Source organism: Homarus americanus, unplaced genomic scaffold, assembly GCF_018991925.1.
Source record: "Homarus americanus isolate GMGI-L3 unplaced genomic scaffold, GMGI_Hamer_2.0 scaffold21166, whole genome shotgun sequence".
In the NCBI taxonomy this organism is placed as follows: Eukaryota; Metazoa; Arthropoda; class Malacostraca; order Decapoda; family Nephropidae; genus Homarus; species Homarus americanus.
This window is the reverse complement of record NW_024748210.1, coordinates 9,748-31,328: the sequence shown is the minus strand read 5'-3', so window position 1 is coordinate 31,328 and position 21,581 is coordinate 9,748. Positions and strand designations below refer to the sequence as shown.

General features: G+C 40.9%; 1 protein-coding gene across 1 annotated transcript; it reads left to right on the top strand.

The window, feature by feature from the left end:
• Positions 1-354: 354 nt before the first annotated feature.
• LOC121880217 lies at positions 355-21,068 on the top strand (the record flags this gene model as incomplete). Its single annotated transcript, XM_042387369.1, is given in 2 exon segments — positions 355-575; positions 14,497-21,068. Coding segments are annotated over 2 exon segments (1,181 nt in total), but the record flags the coding sequence as incomplete, so codon positions are not given.
• Positions 21,069-21,581: the final 513 nt, after the last annotated feature.

Sequence of the window (21,581 nt, the reverse complement as noted above, 5' to 3'; positions counted from 1 at the left end):
GTAGTAATTGTGCTACTAATATTTGTAGTAGTTGTGCTCCTAATAATTGTAGTAGTTGTGCTACTAATACTTTTGTAGTTGTGCTATTAATATTTGTAGTATGAGTACTACTATAACTTGTAGTAGTTGTGCTACTTATACTTGTAGTAGTTGTGCTACTAATACTTGTAGTAGGAGTACTACTATTTCTTTTAGTAGTTAATACTAGGTAAGGTTAGCTTGATTTTATGTCAAGTTACAGTTATATGTACCGTCCTTAGAAAGCTTAGTATCGTACCTCACTAGTATTAATTTTATACTCTTAGGGTAGATGACAGTGATAGGTTGTGCTAAATCCTGGTGTCACTGTTACAGACCTAGATAACGTAACGAGCGCCACCAGCCACACTACTTCCTTCGAAAGCAACACAGATGCCATCGTGGGCGGCGAGGTTGGTGAAGGACAGGAGGCCGAGGTGGAGAGAGAAGCACAGGAGGGAGGTCACGATACAGAAGTCCTCCAGCCTTCCCTAACGTTGCCGTCTTCAGAGGCCAGGCGGACCTCCTACAGGGCCATCCTTGCCAACAGATTGAAGGTGAGGCGTCCTATTTAGACTACTATTTATTGATTTTCAACTTTTTCAGCTCCAGTTTACGGACCTCAGCGTTCACTGTTCACAGCTGTTTATCATAAGTATACATCTAACACTTGTATGTCTTCTTGTATTTTATATCTCTCGACAATCTTTCATTGTCATAAGATCTTTTTTTATATGTTTAATATGAAATTTTGTTATGAGTTTTTATATTTTTTACCATTAATCCTGGTAGTTATCGAAGTTTTCTTCAGTATACTTTATATACCTGTTTTAGTGAGTCATAGTGAGTCATACAATACCTGAGTCTTTAAGAAACACCTCTGTTACGAAACGACCCCACACGACCCAAGATTATTTGTGCGTGGTTTTACACTTTAGGGGTAGTAACGTGTGTCTTTGGTCGATTTTACCAAGGGTTCTATGACTCTTGCTAGGAGGATAACTTAATCAATATTTATTTTTTATCCTCCAAGCAGCCGTAAAGTAAAGACGCACATTTAGCCCATTGTGCCTTATATGATATTGTGCAATAACACCAGATTATTTAATAAGTTATTGACTTCCAACTTTAGATATCTAGGGATAATTTATCAAAGCAACACATTGATTATTTTTGCAGTAAAATATAATTATTTGCCCACTTTAGGGAATATTCTCCCTTCGGTTCTTCGGTCAGAGCGATGGTGGTAGCTACAACCTTACGCCACTTTCACACCATTTAATGTGAACAAAAATATCGCTGTCAGATAACCAATGCATTATATTGTATTTTATTTATTTTTTAAACAGGCTACCATTATAGTAGTGATATAAAGAACATCACAGTATTTACAAGTTGGAAGAAGAGTTGGCAGTGACACCACTTTACTACATCTTATATTGTGCTCGAATGTAAATTGATGACCACCGTTTTTAAAAAGTGGAATACAGCTTCAAAACTATACAACTACTGCACCAATCTATTGCTGGAAATTTATGATGTAGGTTTTAAGTTTGGGCTCCTACTATACAGTGGAAAAGATATGAATTTCAGCCTACATTATTTCAAGTTGGAATAATAATAATAATAATAATAATAATAATAATAATAATAATAATAATAATAATAATAATAATAATAATAATAATAATAATAATAATAATAATAATAATAATAATAATAATAATAATAATATTTATTCAGGTCGTTTCAAGTTATAAAACTATACCTTTCTCCAGTTATTCACTCCTTTTTCATTACTTCTAGGAATCGTTGTAAGGCGATTCTTCGTAGGGCCAAGCGGAATTTTATACAAAGAAAGACCGCTGACCTGACTAGCTCTTCTTCTAGTAATCATTCTGGTCCTCAACCAAAAACTTCTGTAATAACTTCTGCACTCCCTCTTTTTCTTCTCTTTTCCGACCTCATAACTCTATAGCCAACTCTCCCTCTGATAAAGCCAATCTCTTTGGCACCTTATTCTCCTCTAACTCCATCTTAGACGATTCCAACTCTATCCCTCCTACTCCTGCTCCTCTTATTGAACCTATTCACTTTCCTATAATCTCCACTCGTAGGGTTGCTGGTGTGTTATCCAGGTTGAATGTGAGTAAGGCGCTTGGACCGGACAGAGTACCCCCTCGTGTTCTGAGGGGGTGTGCTGAAATTCTGGCCACGGTGCTTGTTCGCTTCTTTCGCCTTTGCCTCAAAACCCAGATTTATCCTTCTTCTTGGAAGCATACCTCGGTTCAGTCCATCCCGAAGAAAGGTGACCATTTCACTCTCTCTAACTATCGCCCCATTGCCCTCACTTCATCCCTCTATAAGATTTTCGCTCTCATTTTCTCCGTCACCTTGAACGCCTTTCTCTTTTGTCGTATCACCAATATGGCTTTCGCCAGGCGAGAACTACTGGTGATCTGCTCACCTACTGGACCCATCTTTGGTCATCCTCTCCTAGGGATTATGGGGAAACTTTCGTGTGGCCCTCGACATCTCCAAAGCATTTGACAGGGTATGGCACAAGTTTTTTCTTTCTAAACTTCCCTCATATGGTTTCTCTTCCTACTTTGTTCTCTAAGTGGCAGTTGTTGTCGAGGGATCGAACTCTCGCTTTTTCTCTACCAATAGTGGTGCCCCACAGGGTTCTGTTCTTTCACCTACTCTCTTCTTTCTTTTTATCAATGATTTACTTCACACTACGACTAATTCTATCCATTCTTACGGTAATAATTCTACTCTTCACTCTTCTTCACATTTTTCCCTCCCCCCTAATTCTCAAACTAGATCTAGCAATGCGGTTCTGTGCAGCATCTCCGAGAGGAGGTAGAAACTTGGTTAAATTGAATAGTAATAAAACACAGTATTTACCAATTACACTTTCCAAATATGATGATCTCCCTCCAATCACATTTCGGGACGCAATCATTCTGCTAAGTTCTAAAATAGATATGCTAGGACTCACCATTTCTTCTAATAAATCATGGAAGCCACGCATCCACAACACTGCTAAACCTGCCTCCCGAAAGCTGGGAATATTGTACAGATGCCGTAGCTACTTCACTTCTGAGCATTTGCTTCAGGTTTATAAGAGATTCTTTCGTCCAACTTGGAGTACTGCTCTCATATCTGGGGTGACTCTTCTTCTGTCCAACTGTTAGATAGGATGGAATCAAAGGCATTTCGTCTTCGTAATTTTCCTACTTTAGTTGATAATCTCTCTTCCTTTTCTCTTCGCCGCAATGTTGCTTTACTCTCTCTATTTTACAGGTATTTTAACGGGCAATGTTCGGTGGATTTGGCATCCTGTGTACCGCCGGCAAGACTGTCTTGCCTGCGGTGCCCAGCATTTCTGTGTGGATGTCGGTCACACTAGAATAACATGTTATAGTACACACCTTCTTAACTAGAATAACACGTTATAGTACACCCTTCTTTCCTCACACACCCAAACTGTGGAATGCTCTGCCTTCTTCTGTGTTTCCATACTCAAACAATCTGTCTCACTTCTAAATGCTGGTCTTCCGGCATCTTCGTGGTGTAGATTAATAGTATTTTTCTGTTCTATTTCTAATTTCTTTTTACTCTACTTATTTTTTCGCCCCCTAGGCCGTGTTGTGGGTCGATGACCTGTGCCCGGGTGGGCTATGCCCCGTGAAAAAAAAATGGTTGGTATACGGTTCAGCAAGAGCATGGGGTCCTTTGTTTCGGCTACGAAATTTCTAGTGGTTGAACTTTACCGATTCTTAACCGTTAGGTTAGGTTAGGTTATTTATTAAATATTTTTTTTTCGTGTCTTTACCACACAATTTGGGTTGGGTTGGTAAGATTTTCATGAATTTTCCCAAGAAATGAACGTGAAATCCATTCAAAACTCTTCGAAATATACAGGAAAAACATAATTTCGTCAAAAAAGTCGTTGGTGGTCCTAAACCGAATACTGACCCAAAACTTCAAAGTTCTAGCCATATATTTTCGAGAATATAACAGTTTCCTACTCATTTTATCCTCTGAAGATACTCTGATATTAACTAGTAATTCTGAAGAATGGAACATTATTAGTATTAAATGCATTAAATAAAGAAATAATCCGTAAAAACTAATGAACAGTTAACCGTCAACATTGGCAGAAATAAGTGTACGAATCGCTTCTCGGGATCTTTCGTAAATCAAAAGAATGACAGGTTTTTGTTCCTTACAGAGATGCTAGAATACTTAATAGCTACACTGTACTGTTAAAAAGAACGAAACAATAGAAAAACGGGATTTAACCGAATTCTTCGTCTTCCTCCCTTTATTCCTTGACTGGTAATCATTTTGTTTACTTTTCGTTCTCTTGGCGGCGCCACATGGTGGGGTGAACGCGTTCGCCCATTGGAGTGAGCTTTCTACATATAGTTTCAAAATCCTTGATTTTTCTCATTCATTGAACTTCAAGATGATCCTATATACACAGGGCAACCGGCCGTCAAACTAAATAACACAGACTCTCACCTCATATGGCAGCTACACCCCAAGTTTTAGTTAAAATCGACTGCTAGTCGGTGTAAGGAATAGAGTGCGCTAAGACAAGTGAGTGAAGTGGTGGTTTTCTAGAGCAGGTAATTAATATGGCACAAAATTTTGGATATAACAGTAAAGTGTCCAAGACATTGGTAGTTACGATGAATTTTCAGAGTTCGTTAAAGGTTTTGTTGAGTGGCAAAAAGGAGCGAATTTGACCTTCACTCTGTGTTTTCTATTTTCGCCACAAATTCGACACTGAGTAATTGCAAGGGAAGGATTTCGCATGAGTTCCCAACATGTCCTATAGCCAAGTCAGATATTTATTCTGGCATCATTGATATTTCGCTCTCAACTTCATTCTTCATTTATAGTTTTAAGAGAGGTTTTCTTGAGAAGAGTATTGACTCGACCAGTAGTTATAGTTGAGGCGTTATCAGGGATAGGAAGTGTTTAGGTGGATTTTGCGAGGCTGTCTACATAATCGTGTTTGTGGAAGCCAATATGGGATGCGATCCATATATAGTGTATAAGGAGGGCATCTGTCTTCGCCCTTATGAGGCAATGCTGGCTTTATCTCACTAGAACCTGACAGACTGGACGGGGTGAAGTGATCGACTCTAGTCCAGAACGAGAGTCGCTGATCACCAACCCACTCCGCTCCTCGTCCAGGAAGTAGTTGATGGTCCCCAAAGATGCCCTGTAGTTCACAATCTGTTGTGCTCGTCCAATCCGGTAGGCGATGCATTGCTTCAGCGACACACGTCATTCCGGAATAGGCCTCATAAGAGCAGCCTGCTGCACCCGTGTCCTGTAGTGAGCCGTCGGTGTAGATGGCTCTGGGATGACTGTTGAGACTTCACTGATCTTCTGTAGTGATGCTTGTTGTTGTCAGTGTAGTGTAAGGACGGCGTAGTGATGGCCTACGGTGCTGACGCTCGCTCGTCATCTATCTGAAGAATATGAATGTTGAGATCGAAGAACACACCAGAAAAGGTCTGGCGTAGAAGTTGATATCCTCTTCTTGCCTTGTCTAGCCAATGGGACGGGTTTCGAAGGGCATTAGAGAGGTGGTTAGTGAAGGTGGGAGAGACGTGAGGGTCCTTTAAACATTGAATCGTAATGTAGTTAGACCCAGCCCTTTCCTCATGTTCACTATCCGGGTTGTCACTGGTCAGCCTAGAATGTGTCACATCGCTGTATTCTGCAACTTTTCAAGAGGTGATAAGACGGTGGCTGATAATAAGCACAGATGGAGGGCGTGATAGTCTATGAGCGACCGTATATAGGCAGCACAGAAGGTTTTGGCTATGGGGACCGACACGTTAGCACACCTGTTGGTGATCCACCAGCGGTTTTATTCGCTCTTTCATACGGTTAGAGAGAGAGTGAACCAAGGGAGGAACCGTGCCTGGAGGAGTGGTACAGGAGAGGTCTATTGGAACACCTAGGTACTGGATTTAGTGACAGGCCTCGAGGTCATTACCGTTGAGGGAAATTGGTTGGAATAATTGGCGTGCAGTGGCGAGGTACACTTTCGTTTTCTCAGTGGATATTATGAGGCCGCACCAATGGGCTGATTTTTGAAAGGTAGTGATGAGCTGTTATACTGTAGACGCTCAGCTGTGTTTGCTTGCAAGCAGACGTCGTTCACCATAGCTGGTAATCCGTTCTGTCCCTATCAGGGGCAGTGGACCTATAAGGACGTTAAATAGTAGGGGCAGATTATCCCGCCTTGAGGAGTGCCGAGCTCAAAGGTTTCATAGTCGCTGAAGGCGCCCTTGAAGAGTACCCGAGACCGGCAATTCCCCAGGTTGCCCTGAATCCAGGTGAGAAGTTTACACCGGTGATGCCGAAGGTGAAAAGTTGATTTAGAATCAGGCTTCGGTTCGCGACGTCAAACGCTGCCTAAGGTCAGTGAAGGCGATATAGCTCTCTGGCCGGTTGTTGGCCTTGAGTTCTGTGAGACAGTTGTGTGTGAATCAGCCCAGCATTAATCCATAAATGTTAGGAGAGAGACGGTCCGAGATGTTGTAGAAGGTGCGGGCCAAGATTATTCGTTCAGGAACCTTAGAGATGCAGGCAGGGGCGATTCTACGGGGGGACCAGGGGGGGCCACGACCCCCGCAGATTTTGGGTTGGCCCTTCCCACTTTTTATTCTCAAAATTGTACCGTGTGAACTGAAACCGCACCATTGCCATTTGCCATTGGGTATAATGTAACAGGTGCATGCGGTGCCCATGTCTGTAAACGTAAACGTTGTCTCCATAATCTCAATTATGTGTGAAGCGTGAGATCATTCATTTTTTCGCTGATGTATGTACATACATTGTAAAGATACTGCTATATTTTTCAATGTTTGTTATGTGGTACATCCGCCCTTTATGTGACTATGTGAGCAATAATACAGTTTTAGAGATAAATTACAACTGTTAGATTTAACTATTGAACATGATACTTTCCTGAAATTGATAGAGTTATGCGTAACTGACAATGTGTTTAGAGCAAATGGGAAGTTCTACAAGCAAATATTTGGCATGAGCATGGGTAATTGTCTTTCTGCTCCTCTAGCCTGTATTTATATGGAGTTTTTTGAGTCTAGATTACTACCCAATATAGTGGACTTTATTCCTCCATGGTATAGATATGTAGATGATGTTCTTTGTCTTTGGCCTAGATACAGTGACCCATTGGAATTTTTAGACAAGCTTAATGATATTGTCCCAAGTATCACATTCAAAATTGAAAGAGAAATAAATGGATCCCTTCCATTCCTTGATATGCTTATCATGAGAAATGGCCAAAACTATAAATTTAAGGTATATAGAAAGCCCACACAGGTAGACAGTTTCATTCACTTTTTATCGAATCACCTTGAGTCTACCAAAATGTCAGTTTTTTCTGCTATGTTCTTAAGATGTCTGCGTATTTGTGACTCTGAATTTATTGACGATGAATTGAAACACATTCGTTCCATTGCACAGAAACTCGGGTACCCTTCTGTGTTTGTTGATCGTTGTTTTAAAAGGGCTAAAAAATCCTTTCATTCCTCTCAAACCAGACAAGTTCCTACACTTAAGAATATTTTGACTCTGCCCTATCGTAATGAATTTGTCCCGTTAGTTCGGTCCCTCAAGCTTCTAAATATTAATGTCGTTTTCAAGTATGACTCAACCATTACCAATATGTTAATAAGGAATAGCCCAAGTTTGAATGTAAATGGAAGTGTTTATTGTATTCCATGTAACAAATGTAATTGTAATTATGTAGGACAAACAGGAAAAACACTGCAGCTCAGAATCAAACAACATAAGTATAATATCAGAACAGCATCTGAAAGCAGTGCCTTGTTCGTTCATGTTAGGAATAATAATCACCCCATTGCTTGGGAAAAAAGCTTAGAAGTATTTAAATCATCTTGTGTCACAGAAAGACTTCTGGTTGAAGCTAGTTTGATTAAGGAATTATAATCAATAAACCTTAGTGATGGTCAGTTCAAAACTGATAATATGTTATATAAATTTATTTGTCAGTGGCCCAAGGTTAAAAATGTATGATAGTTATTTTGTGGGTCCCTTATTTTTGACCTGACCTGACTAGTCACGTCACCCCCTTCTCTTAAGCTCCTCTACGTGTGTGTTGGTGTGGGGATTAGTGGATGACATCATTATGACCTGACCTCATGTTTTTAAGGTCACCCTGTATATTTAAGCCTCTCTCTGTCCATGTAATCCAGTTGCCTCTGAAAATGTCTTGAATAAAGACGAAAGCTAAGGTGCTCCGTTGTTTCCATTTTCCCGTGTGATTTTATCAAGATATATATATATATATATATATATATATATATATATATATATATATATATATATATGCTGATAACCACAAGGAAAGAAGAAAACACGAAGTTCCCAAGCGCTTTCGTGTAATTCACATCTTCAGGGGTGAGTACAGACTAGAGAGAGTAATACAAATCAAGGTGTATATATACAGAGGAGGGTGAGACCAGGTCCACAATGGTCAGGTATTAGGTAATGACCCTACTAATCTTTAAATAGCACACAACGGTTGGTGGTCAGGTCAGATGGTCAAGTGACCCGGCCTTCTCACCTGATCACAAATCTTCTTAATTACAAAATTGTCCAGCTTGTACATGCCGTTACTCAAATTCATGTTGAATGCTTCGGTATGTTTAATAAGACTAGATTCTATGATGTTCCTACTATCAATTGAATTACATGGTAATATTGAGGAGGCATTATCCCAGTCAATGCAATGCTTGTTATCCCTCAAATGAACAAACAGAGCATTGGATTCCTGGCCTGTCCTAACACTGTATTTGTGTTGTTTAATTCTAGTTGCAAGATCTTTACCTGTCTGGCCTAAGTAAAACATATTACATTCCTTGCAAGGAACTTTATAAATGCAACCAATTGTGTTGTTGGGGGAGTTCTTGATTAACATTTGTTTAACAGTGCATGAGTTTTTAAATGCCACATCTGCTAGGCCACGGTAGGACGCCAGCCTCCGGGAGGCTCCACATTTTCTCACTGTTCAAACTCCAAAACTTCTTCCATCAATAATTTATTAACGGTGTATGTAAGTTTCGCCATGTTTTTCATTACAACGGTACAGCAAAGTATATTTTTTTAGCAGTAAACTTTTATTATTTTATTGTCTAATTATCACTACATATAACACCACCCATCATCACTACATATTACACCATCCATCATCACTACATATAACACCACCCATGATCACTACATATAACTACATCCATCATCACTATATATAGCATCATCCATCATCACTACATATAACACCATTCATCATCACTACATATAACACCATCCATCATCACTACAGATCGGGAAAGTAGTTTCCGAAATTCTCGTGCGAACAAGCAAACAAAGAAACCCACCCACAAACAGACTAGCGGCTCATTCGCTAGGCAACGGTAGGACGCCATCCTCCGGGAGGCTCCATATTGTCTCACTGTTCAGTCCCCAAAACTTCTTCTTCCATAAATAGTTCATTAACGGTGTATGTAAGTTCCACCATGTTTGTCACTACAACGGGACAGCAAAGTAAACTTTTTTAGCATTAAACTGTTATTATTTTATTGTCTAATCATCACTACATATAACACCACCCATCATCATTACATATAACATCATCCATCATCACTACATAAACATCAATCATCATCACTACATATAATACCATCCATCATCATTACATATAACATCATCCATCATCACTACATATAACACCACCCATCATCACTACATATATCAACATCCATCATCACTACATATAACACCAATATATATGTATATATATATATATATATATATATATATATATATATATATATATATATATATATATATATATATATATATATATATATATATATATATGTATTTATTTATATGTGAGTTATACAACATCTAAAGTATGATTTGTATATCTGAGTTTGCAGTGGCTGCACTCTATTACCAGGGGTATGTACTAACAGTAACTTCGGTTCATTATTCGACTAGGACATCCGGGCAGGGTTGGAAGCCAGCTTTTGCCGCTCCATTCAGACCTCCACACTAAAACAACTAAATCTGTCACTGTTGCCACTCGTGTTTGAGGAAGGCCGGCCCTTGGGCCACCTAGGCGTGAATTTTTTGAGGTGTAAAAACTGTCACCAACACAACAACCACAACCAAAATTAATGAGTTGCATGACTCGGTGTCAAGAAATAGTCAGAGAAAACCGGACAACTGCACTGGCTAACCATTAAGCCGGAACACGATTCGCAAACCGATTAACATCCAGGTCTCCAATTACTTGCCCATAGTTTCACCCTGCATTAATTTAGATTAATTTAGGTTAAGTTAGGTTAGTTTTTTAGGGTACAGTACTGCCCCATGCCCTCTTTAACCCCACGATAGCCCTCTAATTCAAAGCCTTACCCAATTTTGTAGACATCAAAATTGTTAGACGGAGGGGGGGGGGGAGATATTTCCCAAACCGCTCATTTTCACAAGAAATACCAGAGAGTAGAATTTATTCAGAATTAAATTATATATAAAAGTAACCTAATTTCATCCCGTAGTCCAGGTTTGTCTTAAGAATATCCTTATACCTTTTCAATTCCCCACCAGCACTACGTTTACTATTCGTGAGGTGACTGTAAATTACCTGCTTTGAAGCTACTGTCGTCCATGCGGGTAACATGGCCAACAAGAATACTGGCATTTGTTCTCTTGTCCTCCCAGCGAACTCGGAGGATGGAAAGTAGACTACATTGGTGAAAGTTTTCAAGTGCCTTGAGGTGCCTCCTATATGTGACCCATGTCTCACTGCCATATAACAGGGTAGGAAGGACCACCGCTCGATATACGTGTAACTTTGTAGGTAATTTCAGCTCCCTACAGCTTAAGACACGGTTTCAGAGTCTGGCAAAGCCTTGAGATGCACATCTGATCAGATGCTGAATCTCTTCATCGATGTCCGCGGTGGTGGACAGGTGGGAGCCGAGATGCCGAAAGTGGGTAACATTAGCGACGGTTGTACCATGACGCTGGATGAATGGTGGAGGTGTGGCTGAACCAGGGACAGGCTGAAAGAGAATCTGAGTCTTACGCACATTCACCTCACGGAAGAGGTGCGTATACGCATCTGCATCTGCGTAGGTGTTCAGGATCTCCTGTAGGTCGCGTTCAGTGTGAGCGACAAAGGTGAGGTCGTCTGCATACTGAAGCTCAGTAATGGAAGCTGCCGACACCTTTCTTCCTGCCTGGAGTCGTTATTTTGAATAGACCCTTCATTGGTACTCGATGTCAATCCCGTTGGCTAGATTGGCGCTGGCACGAGTAAGGAAGGCAGCCAAGAAAATGGAAAAGAGAGTTGGTGCCAGTACACACCCTTGTTTAACCCCCGTTTGTATGGGGAAGAATTCAGACTGGGTGCCATTGTGCAGGAGACTGCCGTTGATGCCATCATGGAGTCGCCTCACAATGGCGATAAATTTTAGTGGGCAGCCAAAACAGCTGAGGGTCCACCAGAGGGCTTTCCTGTTGACCTAGTCGAAGGCCTTGGTAAGGTCGATGAAAGCCATGTACAGGTTACGACGCTATTCTCTGCACGTTTCTTGTATCTGACGGGCAGCAAATATTATGTCATTGGTGCCACATGATGGTCTAAATCCACATTGAGATTCTGGGAGGAAGTTTTCCGCCTCAGGAAGAAGTCTGTTTAGGAAAACTCGGGTTATAATCTTGCCAGCCACGGGCAGCAGTGAAATCCCGCGGTAGTTGCCATAGTCAGACTGGCTGGGATTACATGAGGCCCTGAGGCTTTGTTATTCTTCATCTTGTTGATGGCAGTAGCTACCTCATCTAGGGATGAAGGATAGTTGAGATATGTCAGCTCTGGATGCTGAGGGCCCTGCTGGGTAGTCAGGACATCCAGTTTGATATTTCTCTTGAGCAGCGAATGGTAATGCTCCTTGCAGTGATGAAGGATGCCTTCTTTGTCTTTATTTAGTGAGTTACCGTAGGAGGAGAGGAAGGGGGCTGCGCCATGTGTGATTGGCCCATAAAATGTTTTAGTGGAATTGAAAAATTCGCTCATTTTGTGTTGATCTGTAAGTTTTTGTGTTTCACATGCTTTATTTATAAATCTGTCATCCTTTAGATTGTGTAGTTTGCGCTGGGCCGTCGATTGCCTCATGTGGAAGGTATCAGCTTTCGTCCAAGACTGAGGGTTGTTCTGCTAGTCAGTTGAAGCAGCACGTTTATCATCGACGAGAACATTGATTTCCTGGTTATTTTCATCAAACCAGTGCTGGTGTATTCTTTCAGTCGGGCCGAGGTCTCGTTGCAGGTTTTTGTCATGACAGTGACGAAAATATTACATTCTGCACTGGGATTTGGGTTGTTTGTTGTCGGGTTGTTTATTAGCCCATTTTCGAGCTGCTCTCTCAAAGTATGTGCTATCGCTTGATCCTCTAGACGCTTAGTGTTAAAGCCTCTTCTGAAGGCTTGTCACAGTGGTCTGAGCCACACATGGCTCGGATGATGAGGACATCTCGGCAATCTCTTTACTGTCAATGATGTAGTCAATGAGATACCAGTATTTGGATCGTGGGTGTTGCCATGAACCCTTGTACTTGTCGGCCAGCCTAAACAAGGTATTAGTGATAGTGAGAGAGTGTGTAGCACACTTGCTGAGGAGTAGGCCATTTGGATTATACTTGCCTAGTCCATTTCTCCCGTTGATTCCCTGCCAAATGTCAGCATCTCTGCCAACTTTGGCTTTGAAGTCACCCAGAAGCACAACCGTATCTTCTCTGGGGATAAAGGTTAGCACTCTCTCAAGGTCGGCGTAAAAGACCTCCAGTGTTGGGGCTTATGCACTGGTGAAGAAGTGATTCAATGGGACTCTGAACGTCATGAGGCGCTCGTTGATACCAGCAGGCATTTCAGTTAGCCTATGTAGGATACATTGGCGGATGGCACAGCCATCTCCATAAATGCGGTTTCTCCCCGCAGCAGGTTTACTCTCCCAGAAGAAAGTATAGCCAGACCCCCGTTCTGTGATTCTACCCTCGTCTGGGAACCGGGACTCACTAATGGCTTCTATGTTGATGTTATACCTAGCCAGTTCTTTTGCCACAAGGGTGGTCTTCTTTCAGGACGCTCATTTGTGCCAGTATCCATAAGGTTTCCCAGTCAGGTTGGTTCTTTAGGCAGGCTATGTTTAAGGCTCCTTTTCTAGCCCCCTCCCCATGTGTGGTGAGCAGGGTGGCTCCTCGAAAGGGCTGCTCTGTCGCACAGACAGGACTGGGTTGCATTTCTGTCTAGATCCCAGTGCACAAACGACCATTTTATCTATGCCGTCCATGTGCAGATTTGTGACAAGAGATTCCCGGCAGTCATCTCTACCTGTCCCAGTCACCACTCATCCGTCGCCATAGGACTTTTGGGGGTTTAGGCGTTTGGATGATGTTGAGAGGTATTATGTGCTGGATGATGGCTGCACGTGTGTTGAGTTTTGTGGTGAGACAGGATCGCAGGCTGCAACCCCATACCTTTGCTCTCCTTTTTCCTGATCCAGTGGTGCAAGTGTTGCAACGACTGGGGAGAGGGAGAGTTGCATTAGACTGCCGATTGCCCAGTTTGTTCGGTTTCGCCTTAGTAGCCTGTCCATCATGCATTGCCTTTGTCTGCCGGTGTAGTCGTTGGGTTCCCATGTTGGTCCCCTTTTCTGCCTATATCGCCGTTTGGGTCTTTTTGGATCTCTGTAAGCATGTCTTCCTCATGCTGGGCTCCACCGCAGATTTTTCGTTTGGGTTTTACTCCCGTAGCCGTATATCTACCTAAGTTAATCCGCAAGGCAGCGGGGCAGTGGTTGGTAGGCGCCAGGGCGTATCCACATGCCAGTGGGCCTATGCGCCGTCCCTCTGGGCCCACTGTTGCTACGAGATTCCCTGCTGGTCTTGCTTTGGCCCACGATGCACCCAGTTACCGTCTGTTGCCACGGGGAGGCACAGCAGGAGTCTTGATGGTGAAGAGGCTGTATAGTGGCAGGAAAGCACTTACGCATGCTGCTTCCTCGTTCGGCACGAGGGCTAGCAAGTGAGATGAAGCAAGTAGTGCTTGCTCCTTAACACTAACATAATGCTGCACAAAGGGTGGTACCCTTTGTTCACACACAAATACACACACACACACACAACCTGAACAATTTACACCAGTGTTACAGAGAGATATAGACTGGTAGATACTGTAGATAATTTTTACTTTTATTCTTATAAATATTAAAGTGTTTTTAATTATTGTATGATTAAGTTAACATGTTAATTATCATGTCATTTGTGAACGAGTGCAACAGCTGTATAATAATGTGACTGTGTCCTAACTCTCCTTCTTTTACAGCAACAGGATGCATCATCAAGGCCGCCACTGTCTTCAGAGAACAGCTTCGACTCTGTGGACACGGAATGTTCCTCCACCACGGACCTGAGCCGTCCTGAGGGTCTTACCACCAGTTTTGACTCCACTACGGACTGCCCCACTGACTCCACCAGTGACACCCACTCCCACCGCCTCCAGCAGATGAAGGCCGACAGCGGCTACAGAAGTCTGGAGGTCAACAACAGTCGTCCTCCGAAACTGAGCAAAAAGCAAATTCACTTTGTGGAAGATAGTTTGGAGGTTACTGAAATCGACATCGAAAGAGATCGTAGTCGGGAGAGACACAGAGACCCGGACTATTTGTTTGACTCCCAGGACGATGCTGGTGACCCGCAGAGTAAAAGAGAACGGCTGAGAAAAAGTGTGGCGCAGTTTGAGAGGCGTTGGGGCAAATCTCACTCCAAGAAACGAAGGGAAGCCCTTCGAGAGAGACATGCCTCTCTCGACACTGCCCTGGGAGGGTCCTTGAGTGGCCCATTCATTGCGGTTGGGGGCTCCCTTGAAGCAGATGCCACAACTACGGACGAAATCAGTGGGAAACGATCAGTTCTGGCGAGGTTCCTCCGTACTCACCGCTACCCGGCGGCTCATTATCGCCTGCTTCAGCGGGATTACTCCATCGACGAGAAATCTGACCGTTTATTCAAAGAATTCAGTCGTACGGAGATCCCACTGGAATGGGAGCCGGTCAGTCGGAGAGGCAGTCGGCTATACACCGGACGTCGCCTCCATCGTCACCTAGATGCTGAGGGATCACCGAGATCACACCGCCGCAAGCTTTCCCCTCAGGATTCTATCGAAGAGGAGGACCAGGTAGCGGCGGCGTTGTGGGAGGGCGACGTATCTAGGCCGGAATCTTCGGCGGGGTCCATTGGGTGCGAGGACATACCTGCCTTCGCTCTACCTGAGGAGGCGGAATGAATAAACTTGTCTATTCTCTCACATAACGTAGAAAAAAATTGAGTATAACTATGGAGAAGAATCCCACTGCTCCTCAACGAAGAGTTAAAAACCAAAACAGTAATCAAACGATATCCCATACATACAATAACAGTGAATAAAGGATAACAGTAGTTGTCCTGTAAAGGTCAACTGGACGAAATTGAAAAGTAATGGACACAGCCTAAAGAGAATGTCCTACTTGCTGCTACTGTTTCTATGATGGACAGCTTGTGAGTGATTGTGAATCCTCTTTGTATTACTGAAAGATATAATAGCATATCCTTCTCTTAAGAATCTCGTCGACTAGTCTACTATCATTAATTCTTCTTTACGAGTATGTGGAAAATGTGTTGGAGAAAACGACGTCAAAAGTTAAAAAATGGAATAAGACAATGTTTACACAATGCTTTTCCCAATTGACTTTTATCAGAATGACGAGGGAAAGTCTGTGTTACCTAAGTAAACGAGAGTGAGTAAAACGTGTTAGTAAATATATAGTAAGTGTTTAGCGAGTGTTTCGGTAACACTAACTTGGCTTCGATTTATACTGTAAAGCTCCAAGTGTGTTATAGTCTCAGACGCTGTTAATGAGAATATAAACAACAATGCAAATATTAGTATTACAACATTCATTACTTTAGTGAATGAAGTAAAACAGAAGAAAGGAAAGGATGAGAAAATAGAAGATAAAAGAAGATCTAGAACGTGACAAGAGGAAAGTGTTAACATGCGGTAAAGAATGTAGAGTGTAGCCGTCTGGCATCAAGGAACAAATCACTACTGATAAGGATACTTAGTACACATATAGAGAAGTACTGAATAGGTCCCAATTATAATTTTAATCTTACAAATTACAACCGAGAGATATTATTAGAGAGTACTTGCGCTACAAGGAGTGGTGGTAAACATTATTCCTTGTGGTGAGATGTAGGAGTACTCGGCAATACACATTTGTGATCAATTATAGCGTTAAGAAGTCTGTTTTAAGTGATAGATTTTAATCTACTAGGCCTATAAGTAGTGAAATATAAAAGCATAGAGAATCCAAGGCCGAGATTGTAAGGAATCTATAAGCAAGATGAACAGCAACCGGCGCCTCATAACCTGTTAAGTTGAACAACCCTTAAACTTATTCCCCTAGTATCGCTACTAAATTGATTCACAGTATATTGTGTTATAACACCTCGCAATAGATATGTTAGACGCCATAATTATCAACCATCGCTTCTTTGTTCTGTTTAAGTTCCTCAGTATCATCGGGCGCAACCGTTTGCACCTCAGAAGTCTCTTTTTTTTTTTCCAAGACCACTAAACGTTGTCGATTTTCAAAACTCAGATTCATAGTTTACATCTGTTCACAAACTTTCTCTGTGAGAAGACCGAGTTTATCGTCAAGAACCACTGACAGGGGACACTAAGGGTTTGCGGTGAAGCCTTCATCAGACATTTCCTTGACGTTCATCAGTGGGTCTTGAAGCAATGAGTGACTTCTCGAAAGCAAACACACATCTGTGATCAATCGGCTGCTGTCACTTGCGTAAGATCCATTTGAAGAATTGAGGCCTTTATGCTGCAGTTAATTTGTTCTGGTTAAGGAAAGTTATATTTCATGATGTCTATGTTCTTCATGAGCTGAGAAATGCAGAGCTGCACGCATGTGTAAATTCTGTTGTAGGTGTTGCATCGATTTGAAATTTCTACCAAAGGAAACTTTTGGACGCAAATGTGATGGAGAACAAGAAAAACTAGAGACAAATATCATGTAAGTCTTAATTGTGTGGAGGTACTCACCAATAACTTAAAATGAAAAGCCTCAAAACAGCAAACTCAATAACATACTGTAAGATATGCGAGGAGTGTTGGAGATACATCACTCTAAGAGCGCCCTAATAGTATATATAAATAGCTGTGTCTCTCAAGCGATTATGTTTAGATGCTCCCCTTCATTAGGTCAGGTTCATAGAGTCATGGTAACGCTGTGTTGATCTCACCCCACTCCGGGTATTCTTAAGCAGAACAAGTTAGTCTACAGTATGCTAACTAAGATAAGTTAGAAAAGGTCTTAGACAAGATCCCAGACACATATGAGTAGTTGGCTCCTTGTCGCTCGCTGCTGCTACTCTTGGTTTGCACGACCAGGGGATTCTATTCCTTCACGCATTTACTCTCGAAATTTTTTATATTCGAACTTCTTCTTTAACAAGTGATGATAAACGTGGTCATGTTGCATAAGGAATCTGATGTAATATTAGATAATTAGTTTAACAATAGAATCTGAGGTTGTGTTAGTGATATAGCTGTAGCGAGCGAAGCCTATTCAAAACAGTTAGGTCGAAAGTCATCCACAAAGTAACAGTTAGTAGAGTATTTTACTTACGTGGTGGAACCAAGGTGAAAATATTATTGAAGAGCTTGCTGGGTCACGGCAAGCGGGTCATTCACGTAGCAAGAATCCTGAAGATTTACGGGTTTATTCAACAGCAACCTGGTCAGTTCCGCCTGCATATGCCGCCACTCCCTAACGCGGTGTTAATACATAGTTTTAATGCTGCACACAGTCTACTGTGCCGTATGTTTGCTTCTTCAAGTTATTTTGGGTTTAGCTAACAAGGGAAATTGTGTTTATTAATTTTCTGACATAAATCTGTGTCATTAGTGCAGCGTCATTACAGTATTTAATAACCTTTCAAAATAATAAAGAATGAAGAAGGAATCTCCTTTATCTAATACATAGCAGAGGGTGAAACCTGTGTGTGAAACACCTCCAGGTGTTCACAGAGGACAAGTGTATATCTCCATGATGGCTGGGGTACGCTTATTGCTCTTGTTTCTATATTCAGCCTGATTAGTTAAAGTATAGACTCTTAATAGTTTGAGGTTTTTGTGCGTTAGCCAAAGTCAACCAGTTTGGTACATCTTTACATATTCAGTTACGAGGAATAATTCTCGTACGAACCTTTGTAAAGCTAGACCTTGACTAACTGTTCGTAGAAAACATCAGAGTAAAAAGAAATCACTTTTCTTCTTCCTTCTTCTACATTAGGTACTTAAAGATGTATGGTTGAATTATTTATCTAATCTATCACCTAACCAGTGTTGTCTCCACCTATTCTACTTAACCACGTACCGTGCTCCTGTACACATCCTCTGTGTGTGTGTGTGTGTGTGTGTGTGTGTGGAGCGATCCATCCATCTATATATGCTCCACTAATTTCGTATGAGGACAATAACATTGCTTTGATCGATTGTTAATAATAATGATTTTCTAAAAAGCTCATATATGACTGATTTGTATAACTTTGTTGTTAAAAGAACCTCTAATTGATCAATTAAATTTATTATAAAACACAAAAACAGTTAAGGTTAAAACAGTTAAGGTTGAAACAGTTAAGGTTTGCCTCTATGAAGTTAGTGTTGCAGGAATAGGATTATAAACGAGCGCATACAAGGGGAGATGGAGGTGGTGGTATGTGCAGGCGGGAGTGCCAAGGACGTAGCTGTACTTGCTTCTTAGATCAGGATTCTCACATACAGTAAAGTGTTTAGGTATACGCTCATTTAAGTGTACACGTTATATACAAAGTACCCTAATGTTATCATTATTTACAGATACCCCGGAGGAAGTCACAAAATGTAAGCTTGGCTACATACTTCATCATTTTCTCCATATAGCTGTATTCTTCACCATGTACGCTGAGACGTAGACTTAGAGGCGACATTGTAATGAACGCACCGCAGACGGCCATGATGCGTTCTTTACAAGTCCCCCCTTAAATGATGGAGTACAGACCCAAGTTTGGATATGTAACTCCTCGAATGCCTCTGTAAAATATAAACATTAGTGCACTGTGTAGGGCGACTATGATGTTGAGTTTGTGTCTTCACTAAAAAGGCTAAGTTGGATAGTTTCCTACACTGAATTTAATATTTTATTTTTCGACCCTTTTTCGAGCCTTAACTAAACAAATTATAATTTATCATCCAACTCCAAAATATATGTTTTTGTCATGTTTATATTCAACGTTATTCTTTTCATTTGACGTTTTCTTCACTAACTTGAAAACATTGTCAGTCGCTTAATACTCAGCAGGATGTGGACATGCTCACACCCGTTTCAATGTACACTAAAAAAAAAACACACTTTAATCCTGGATTGATTTTCCTCTTTATGTCAACGTAAATATACTCTTACAGTGACGACACCAGCGGATCACGAACCTTGTTTAGGGCGTCGAGGAGGCTGACAATGCCATGTCTCCATACCTCTTCTGATTCTCCAGCTCAGATACTCACTTGATTAGCCAGCAGTATGTCAAGTTGTGACAGCTAAATATAAACAGGAAAATTATAGTGACAGTTATTGTCTATTCATATCTCATAAAACCGGCCACTAGTTTCTTAACGTTAAATTGGCTGGATAGCTTGTATCCTAAGCCCTTGCTATTCAGCCCTGAGTGTTAAACGCATCTCATTATTATTTATGTCGCTCATGGTCAATATATTCCAAGAACTGTACGAGGAAAGATTTTCGTAATTAAAGATGAAAAAGACACCTAACTAGTTAACTTAATTTGAAATATAATTATCATCAAATTTACACCGATACATTAATTGGATACGTTGATTTAACATTAATTGGCAGACGAAAACAGAATTAGATAACACCTGGAAAGAATCGATACCTTACTTTGGGTATCTTAACCAGTACTAATTAAACGTATCTAATTAAGACCGAGTCTCGGCACAAGTTGACGTTATATCATTTTTGTGCTTTAGCTCAACTCGACCAGTTAGATACATTATTACAACTTAAGATACGAGAAATATTCATAGGTAAATTACTGGAACAGTAATCACAGAAGGTATTTAAACATTCAGTAATTATTCTCATTAAATTTGTGTTTGAAAATATATAAACTTCGCCTTTACCAAATGAAACATACAGGGGTATTTATGAAAGGAAAACAGAGCTGAGTTAGGAGAGTCAGAACACGGCATGGGATACTGTACACCCCTTCCATTCCAATTTGTTTGGTTCCTGTTTGCTTGGATAAGTTCCGTCTGAGTACAGTTCTGTATTTGTGGAACATTGATAATAATATTTCATGGCCCGTGACAGTGACATCGTTATTATACTGTACTATAGTTGTGAAAAGCATCTGTGTACATTATGACTTATGCTCAGACAAGAAACTTAAACAGGCTGAACATTTTAACCCGACCCAAATTCCTTAAACGTCTGTTCGTAAGTGTCTTCTCCCGATCGAGTGACTTGCTATACGTGCCAAAAATTGACTGGTCTTAAACTTCACTTGAGTACATTGATGTGCCAGTCTTGTAAAAACTATATTTTCTTTCCCGTTTCTGTGTTTCTGATCATTTGTTCTAAGTAGACTAACTAGTCACACACCAACTCAAATCCTCTCACCCATGCATGACAAGTCCAAACCCTCAGTTCAGCGGCTTTAACAGTTAACATATGCGAATACTCTTAAATAGGTTCTGATATACGAGTATTTATATATATATATATATATATATATATATATATATATATATATATATATATATATATATATATATATATATATGCTGATAACCACAAGGGAAGAAGAAAACACGAAGTTCCCAAGCGCTTTCGTGTAATTCACATCTTCAGGGGTAAGGACAGACTGACTCACCCCTGAAGATGTGGATTACACGAAAGCACTTGGGAACTTCATGTTTTCGTGTTTTCTATTTGGTTAACAGCATATACATGGATTACGCCGACGTACAGTGATTTATTTGCATATATATATATATATATATATATATATATATATATATATATATATATATATATATATATATATATATATATATATATATAAAGTAGTACACCCACTTCAGATACAACCGTTGACCACACACACACACACACACACACACACGTAGTTCTGTTCATTTTCTTCATCTCAGTGGACTAACACAGTCTCCCTAGAGTTAAACGGAGCCTGTGACGAAATAAATATCTGACCCAATAAGGACAACGTGTAGTTCCCGCTGGGTATAGCATATAATTTTTAACCTCCAGTAGATGTAGCGTTAAGGACGTGCTGAAA